The following is a 9,203-nucleotide window of genomic DNA, read 5'->3' as shown; positions in this document are numbered from 1 at the left end:
AAGAGGAGAGAGAGAAGCGACATTCAGGAACAGAATTTGATGTACACTATCTATCTATCTATCTATCTTGTATCGATATATCATCTATCATGTGTGTAATGTGTTTACCTGTAGTCTTATGTAAAATTATGTATAACTCATAATAGTCTGATAGCGATAGATAGATAGATAGATAGATAGATAGATAGATAGATAGATAGATAGATAGATAGATAGATAGATAGATAGATAGATAGATAGATAGATAGATAGATCGGGTTTAGAAATTATTGAAAGAAAATTCCAAAAGAGGATTTATTTGTGAGGAGGGGGAGTTAATTATTTTTGTGAATGGGCTGCGGTGTCTTTGTTGATAGGGAAAGTGCTCGTGTATAGATGACTTCTGAAGACTAGAGAGAGATTTTGCCCCCTTCCCCTTTTTTCATCTCTATTTTACCCCCCCCCCTTTTTCTATTATACGTTTAGCCGCATTTTCTATTTGTCGGGCGGGGATTTGCTTTGAACATTTACCAGATTTTTGTTCTTCCAATTTCAATTAGAAATTTAAATTGTAAGATTAAAAAAAATTTGGTTTAAGTTATACTTGTACAATACCCTTTCTAGTAGTACCCATGTTATAACTCTACAGGTTAATGCCGCTGCTCAGAATAGTTACCATATGTCACTATTCACGCAAACAAATAAATATATATATACACAGACAAACATAAGCAGTGAAAAGCAGTAGAGCTGAATTTGTAATTCAACTATTTTCAATGTCTTTTAATAGTATTAAACAGTTGTATGTAGATAGATAGATAGATAGATAGATAGATAGATAGATAGATAGATAGATAGATAGATAGATAGATAGATAGATAGATAGATAGATAGATAGATATTAGATAGATGATAGATAGATAGATAGATAGATAGATAGATAGATAGATAGATAGATAGATAGATAGATAGATAGATAGATAGATAGATAGATATGAGATAGATAGATAGATAGATAGATAGATAGATAGATAGATAGATAGATAGATAGATAGATAGATAGATAGATAATATTCATATATAGTTCTCTAGTTAGCACGATTATCCCATGCAAGAACACAAACTTTTCTTTATCAAGATATAATGAATTTCATCTATTATTTTTCTTCCCATAATTTCTTTTTTCTATCCTGTAAATTCGCACATAACCGCTCTGATGCCGCCTTTGTATATATAGGACTGATCTTCATCTTATTAGTAAACGACTTCAGAACCGCATTGAATTCCTGCGTTAATTTCAGGATTCCCGGTAAATTTTGAAAACTAATTAATGCGCAGATCTGTCAGAGACGATTATCTGCTCCTCATATCCCCAAGTCCCCTTCTTCTCCGCTAAAGAGTTTAACTGTTTGTTGTCTATTTACCTAGGATCGGATCTAAGTCAAAGAAATCACTATATTAATAGGAATGAAAAGGAAATAAAAAAATAAGATATTGTAAATAAAACATGCATTAAAAACATAAATAAAATACGTGCAAAATAGGAATTAAACAATACATAAAAAATGCATATATATATATACAGGGCAATAAATGTATTCTCATAAGATGTTCGAATTTTTACTCAGTGATTTAATGTCAGTAATCAAAAAAATAACTACCGCAATCTAATAGAAATAGAGAGAGAGATATGTGATAGATAGATAGATAGATAGATAGATAGATAGATAGATAGATAGATAGATAGATAGATAGATAGATATTTTGTAGATATATTGTACTCTTTTGATGACATAGCTGACTATTATTACAGGCAGTTCCAGGCTTCTTATATCCCAATTTCTAATAATTCTACTTTGATGACAGAAATTAGAGAAGTTCTCTTGATTGTGAAGTTATTGCTGAGGATTATGATACTAGGATTGAGAAGGCCTCAGCCTGCTGATATAGAGGCAGGATCCCGTCCCGGGCTGTGTTTGTTTTATTAATCCCCGGGTTATAACACTGCAGAGCACTGTATCAAGTTCCCCTTCCCGTCCGCTCACATTCAGGAGACTAGAGCTAGTTCAGTAGTAAACGGGGAGGCGTGAACTCACACTATTGGCTGAGACTCGTGTCACTCAGCCCCGTCTTCTGTGCTGATTGGTAAAGACGCATGACTACACCGCCTCCCCTCGTTCACTTACAAGGGGTAGGGCAAGAGGAGGGTGATCAATCTTCATCAGTCCTCATTTCCTATCACCTAAAGCGGCCGGCGTGAGACATCTGCTCTGCCTACAAGGTAAATGATTTATGCCCTCTGCCTGCGCTGCCAACTTTACTGACTTCTCTAATATACCACTCATAGCACGTGGCACTGGAGCTAAGTTTATTAAATAGTGGTAAGGAGAAATAGGAGGGGGCACGGGGTCGTTAAAATGGGATCTGTCCCTTTAAACCAACTTCTTAGGACTATAACCATCTGCAGCGCTTCCCACAGTATCCAGGTGACACTTCTACCTGTTCTTGTGGCCAGGGGAGGCTGCATGGTGAGACGTAGAGGCTGCAGGGAGGGAGGCCTGAGTAAGGAATCTGCCTGGAGGATCCTTGAGACTCAGCCCAAATTTTCTCTCTTTCCTGCTCAGGTTCCTTCTCCCGTGTTGTTTCCTATATGTTTGAGATTTTGCGAATTAGGATTAGTTATTTCTCACCTGAATTTGATCTCTGGACGAGTCGTTTTTTTGTTTTGTTTTTGCCCTGTCTCTCCTCCTACCTCTTATACAACACAGGGCAGGTCCACTTGCCAAAAAAATGTCTGCATAGAACAGATCGTAATTTTCCAGCAGGTAGGATGTGCAGGGATCCAACTTTTAGACTTCACATTGAATCCAAGCTCCTTCTTGTAACATGTTTTACTTTGTGTATGTCTCTGCCCATTGTATAGGGGGAATCCACCTGGTTAGAAGGAGTTATGTAAATAGGGGATTTGTGTGGGATCTCCATTAATTAGCCCTGACTGGAGGGGGGACTGATTGCAGATACGTTTAGCTCCAGCATTAGCTTATCAATGGATGCCATCTGCAAAAAAGGAAAAAAAAAACAGTTTACGTTGAAAATAAATTACTCCTGCTTAAATCTCATGAATTTGTGCATATGTAAAGTGACTTGTTTGTTGTCACAGTCGGGGTCGGCTGATTTATTAAGTCTTGTTGATTTACTGGGGAATGAGAATGCGCAGGCCGGAGCGGCTGTCAGAGGAATACGGTTTTAATAACTGAGTATAGTGAAGTAAATATTCCGCTCTAGCTGTGCATTTTTTTCTCATGGTACAAGGGGTGTAAGGATAGATATTCCTCATTACAACAGTCTATTTATGATGGTAGTTTAGCTCCAGGTGGGATTGTTTGTATGTAAATATTATATTGTTATTATGTGTACTACGTGTATGTTGTAGACTGTTTAATGACAGCTATTAATAAGTGTTTGTTTCCATCCTCCAGACTGTGTCCTGACTTGGGAAGGGAAGAAGAGGGAAATATTAATGATCATTGTGTCCCTGTAAAATTGAGGAATACCTACAGTTTGTGGATACTATAGGGGCGCCCTGGGAAGCTGTTAGCATGATGTCATACCTCAAACAGCCCCCCTATGGCATGAATGGCTTGGGGCTTACGGGACCCGCAATGGATTTACTCCATCCGTCCGTGGGATACCCAGGTAAGAATCCCACCACCCATCAAAACTGTTACTCCGTCCTATTAAATATGTATTAATAACTCCATATATCTGAGCCACAGAATTCCTTGTGTATGACTGATTTGTATATAGTCCCTATATAAATGTATGCAACCCTATAGAGCAGGGCAGGAGTAAGAGCGATTACATTGGTTTGTTTTCCTTGAAAAAGTTACTAAACAGCTCTGAATCTTCAGGCGCTTGATAAGAAATTAGACCAGCATTTTATTACATATGGACCATTGCAAAATAAATGTATGCGGTGTTACTGTTATTATTTATTATTATTATTGATACATTTATGAAAGACCATCATAAACTGGGATGTGTGAGGAATGACACATTTCTTCCTATATATAGCTTCCGATATATAGTGATCTAGATAATAGACCAGAAGTTATAAGAAGTTTCAAAAGTTTTAAGAAGTTTCACCTGTATATAATGAGCGGGGCCTAGTACTAGTGTCCCCTTACAAGCTCGATAACTATCTCTTTAAAACTAGAAGAATTTTCTAAAGAAAAGACCTTGTAGAAATCACAGATATCTAATACCTGATAAAGACCTTTCGATGTATATATTCTATTATATTTTTGTCTTGATTTTGTTTCTATTTATTTATTTTTTGACAAACTTTCTAAGTTAAACACAGCTAAAGTACTAACTCCAGAAACCTTCTCTTTATTGATCCGACTATAGAACAATTGTATAAACTATATAGACTTATAACTTGTAGTTTATGGCGGCTACACGTTAATAAATGTAGATTATACAATGCGATTAATGGAGAATTTCAATGTCTTCCCTTATTCAGTGTCCAGAGTATTAATGACAAGTTTTAGCTTGCTCCATATTTCTCGCACAGCGCTTGTATAGGGGCTATAGGCAGCGCTTCTCATAAAACACCACGTCATCCTGTAATCTGTATTGGGTTTCTTTTGTAAACCCTCTTACTTTACCACTATATGCTGTTACAATGATATGGTTTATATTTATGTCGTGAAATATTACGCACAGTAGTAATAATTACGCAGTAATAAAAATATATTAATAATAATAATATTGTTACACCTGGTATTGTATACATAAGAGTGGAGGTAAATAGCTTTACAATATAAAATATCAAAACACTTTTTCTTATATATCAGAACTTTGCTTCTGGCGTAAGATAAGGCCCTGTGTGTATATATAATAATGTCACTGTCCTAAAAAATAGTTTCAACCCCGAAGTAAAAGCCAAATAGCCAAATTGATAATTCGAATAGTTTGTGAGACACTTTATTTTTTTTTTTTTTCGTATGACGAGTTCATATAATAAGAGTAACAAAGTAAATATATTAGTTATTAGTATCAACCACAAAAACTGATACACGAAGGTGTGTGTCTTCTTTTTCAAGTTAGGGTTATTGGTAGAGCTGAGACTATGGTGCTGGGTGCACAGTATATAAGGGAGCATTTACATAAATCGTTACTTAGGATAGGATGTTGTAATGTTCTCAAATATATGATCAGCCAAGTTCAGTCATTGGGTATTTATTTACATTTTAACATTATGCGAATTTTAAAGGTTATACTATAAATGATGAGTTTAGATGACACATAAATTCAGAGGTTAATTTTTATATATTTAAAGATGGAAGAGCACTGTCCACTATATTATGTATGCACAGATCTGCAGTTCTCTCTGTACGGAGAGCGCCTGTTTTTTCGCCTTATGTACTAACAGAACACGCGTCCTGTGTCTACAGCCACCCCGCGGAAGCAGCGCAGGGAGCGCACCACCTTCACCCGCTCACAACTGGACGTGCTGGAGGCTCTCTTCGCCAAGACCCGCTACCCGGACATCTTCATGAGAGAGGAGGTGGCATTGAAGATAAACCTTCCTGAATCCCGCGTCCAGGTAATACCCAGCAGAATTTAGCATAATATCCCCCTGCATCCAACACTACTTGGGCTTCCTTTTTTGAGGGGGACATATTCGCAGTCAATTTTAATCTCTTCCCTGTTATCAGCCATTTATGTCTGAAGAGAGGCTCATTGTAGTGTCCTTTTATTTGGATTACCGACAGGAACCCCCCTACCCCCCAAAAAATAAAAAAAAGTTTGCTACTATTTTAAATATTTCCAGTTCTAGCTACCTCAAGAGAGTGTGTGTATATGTGTAATATATATATATATATGTGTATATATATATATATATATATATATAATGTGTGTGTGGCAGCTCTTGCCATTTTTGTAGTTTGGTTAACCCTTTTAAGGTGCTACAGAACATCTTTCTGGGATTAGTGGTAATTTGACCAGCGAGGATTTATAAAGTGGGATTGTAATGATCGCTGCTAGTATGATCGCAGAACTGTAATTGTGGAGACGCTATAATTAATGACCTATTCTTGGTATCGTTAAGTACGACTCTGGCTTTGGGATGACAAGTAGTTTGGTTTAATCTCTACCTGTTGTAGAGGAGTTTAATTCTTTATGTGTTGACTACAGAAAGTCCACTACACAACTGCTACCATGTAGTACACAGCAGGGTCAGCGCAGGGGCCTGGTTGTCCAAGGTGTTGTCACCATCCAGAACAGGTAGACAACCTGTGTCGCTACAGCTTCTCTCCAGGTATAATCTAGATCAGTATGCTGGAGAATATTCTCATTTTACCTGAAAGATTCTTTTTGTACTCCGTGATTTATATAATCCTAGTTGTGTGTTTTTATTTTGTTAGAAATAGTACAAATTGTTTAATTTTCTGTTATGATTTTCTTGGTATTCTCTTTTATAAATGAATGTGAACAAGGCTGGTGGACTAGTTATATGGTGTTTGTGTGTGTGTGTGTGTGTGTGTGTGTGTGTGTGTGTGTGTGTGTATATATATATATGACTGTATAAATAGTGTGAGAATAATATATATATATAACAAAACCTGAAGTCTTTATAATAATGCGTAGAGTTAATGTGGATGTTTGGGTACAAGAGGATAGTTTTAGGAAAGATATTTCTTTATTATACAATGTCCTCTAATTCCTGAAAAGAGTGTAACTCCTCGGGTTCTATAGATCACTGTATATACTTTTAGTAACAATGTTCTTCATTCAGGGGAAAATCTTTCCGTTCTTAACCTTTTGAATTTACTTTTACAAAAACTTTCAATAAAATTCGGAACCCGATACAAACTTCAGCCGGACACAACTGATCTTGTCACCTGCAAAAATATCGCAGAGTTTCGTTTTATCTACCGATCTCATCGCCTTCCGATAATAATCCGTTCTATAATTGTGTGAAGCTTATTGAATTGAGATAATTGGTGGATTTAGGATTTACTCTGCAAAATTTTCTGAATGACTCTTATTTGTGGTTGTAATCGATCGTTTAGTCCCCACTGATGAAATGAATAATCTGCTAATGAATAAGTTTACGAGGAACAGAATTTTCCCGGTGACCAAACATTGTAACAGAAAGTAGAGTAGACTTTGTAGAATTGCATATTAAAATAGAAATCTAATAATGGGATAAGAACTTATTTAGATGGATGTGAGAATTGTCCACGCTCACCCATTATACTGAATATTGTAATACAGCAGTCTCTCTTTTTACATGTGATTTGGTTGTGATCTATACATTGTATCTATATATTTGTCTGAAATAAAGGAAGTTTTGTACCAGGAACCGGTCTCCTCTTCATTCTGTAATTATTTCCCTGCTTCCATTCGCTTTCCAATAGTCTGAGTGTCTCTCTAGAGTTTACCTGATAAGTGTTGCCGTATAATCCTGCGCAACATATTTACATTGTATATATTTACTATAAACATAACTAATATAATGATAGAACAGGAGATCCTTGTATCGGTTATTATCACGAATGATACCAGCCGACTCATCGTTCCCTTTTTTTTTTTTTTTTTTTTGCTTCAGGTTTGGTTTAAGAACCGTCGGGCTAAGTGCAGGCAACAGCAACAGCAGCAGAACAGCAACAGCAGCAATGGAGCCAAGAACCGGCCCGCTAAGAAGAAGTGCAGCCCGGCCCGGGAGAGCTCGGGCTCGGAGAGCAGCGGTCAGTTCACCCCGCCTGCAGTCTCAAGCTCCGGATCTTCGTCCTCCTCTTCCTCCAGCTCTGGCTCCTCCGGAAACCCAGGCCTGGGCACAGCAGCTGCAGCTCTGAACGGCAGCACAGCTTCGTCCATCTGGAGTCCAGCCTCCATCTCTCCGGGCACTGGTCCTGCCCCTGGCACCGCCCCCGACCCCCTGGGACCTAGCAGCGCATCTTGTATGCAGCGCTCCGGCTCTTCATCTGCTGCATCTTATCCAATGAGCTATAGCCAGGCAGCCGGGTACACGCAGGGCTACCCTGCCCCATCCTCCTCTTACTTTGGAGGGGTGGATTGCAGTTCTTATCTGGCCCCAATGCACTCCCACCACCATCCTCACCAGCTCAGCCCCATGACTCCTTCCTCCATGTCCGGCCACCATCACCACCACCACCTGAGCCAGGGTTCCAGCCACCACCATCACCATCACCACCATCACCAGGGCTATGCCAGCACAGGACTGCCATTCAACTCCACCGACTGCTTGGACTACAAGGACCAGGCTGCTGCCTCCTCCTGGAAACTCAACTTCAACTCCACTGACTGTCTGGACTACAAAGATCAGGCCTCCTGGAGGTTCCAAGTTTTGTAAACCAAAGAACATAAGGTTCTGGAAACTAGACTTCAATATAAGGAACATCAGGCTGGAGCTCTTCAGAGGTGGCAGGAGAAGAACAGTACCACACAGTGCTTGTCTAGCTGGGGTGGAGACCCCTTCATGTCCATCAATGAGTGCCTGGACCTGCTGTACTAACTGTCCTCTTCTTCCTCCTGTGAATTATTTATTGGTCATCTGGACTGTGATGTCCGCTTAATAATATGGGGATGCTTAACATATATATATATATATATATATATATATATATGGTCATCACTTCTGAAAACGTGTATATAGATGGGAGAGTCCCTTCTATTGTCCATCAACATACTGCTATACACATGTGCATTGTTCCTCTTCAAGGTGTATGATATAGGACTTGCAGCCTCTTGCTGCCTGTAGCAGCTGAAATGTGTAAATATTAGGTCCGTTTCTAGGACCAATTTTATGTTTAGTTTAATTATATTGTTTTCAATTTAATATCTCCTAACAATCCCTTATGTGGAGAAACCAAAATTTTGACATGAGACTTGGGGGTTTATGGGTCAGTTTTACTGCACACTCTCACAAATAACTTTAATAGAGACCCCCCAGGGGTAAAAGGGTTAAATTTAGCTCATTTATATGAAACCACTTTGTTTACAAAGATGGCATCACACAGAGGCTCATTGGAGTCTAGTGGTCATCCACCAACCAACACCAACTACCCACATCTCTGGTGTAGGTCTTAGTCTTTTGATCCATTAGAAGCCGCGATGATGTCATCAGTGATGTTTCTTCATTACTGAATTGATAGGCTATGTGACCCTTGATAGAATCCACAAATGGCAGC

At 38.5% G+C, this 9,203-nt stretch overlaps 1 protein-coding gene across 1 annotated transcript; it reads left to right on the top strand.

Annotated features, from left to right (window-relative positions):
• The first annotated feature begins 2,199 nt into the window (after positions 1-2,199).
• Positions 2,200-8,623, top strand: OTX1 (orthodenticle homeobox 1). The gene is made up of 4 exons (XM_075864545.1): positions 2,200-2,260; positions 3,459-3,675; positions 5,439-5,590; positions 7,601-8,623. The coding sequence occupies exons 2-4, from the start codon at positions 3,579-3,581 to the stop codon at positions 8,363-8,365; spliced, it is 1,014 nt and encodes a 337-aa protein (XP_075720660.1). The 5' UTR covers positions 2,200-2,260; positions 3,459-3,578; the 3' UTR covers positions 8,366-8,623.
• Positions 8,624-9,203: the final 580 nt, after the last annotated feature.

Source organism: Rhinoderma darwinii, chromosome 4 (genome assembly GCF_050947455.1).
Source record: "Rhinoderma darwinii isolate aRhiDar2 chromosome 4, aRhiDar2.hap1, whole genome shotgun sequence".
In the NCBI taxonomy this organism is placed as follows: domain Eukaryota; kingdom Metazoa; phylum Chordata; class Amphibia; order Anura; family Rhinodermatidae; genus Rhinoderma; species Rhinoderma darwinii.
Note: the sequence above shows the minus strand (reverse complement) of the source record. Positions and strands in the feature narration are given on the sequence as shown.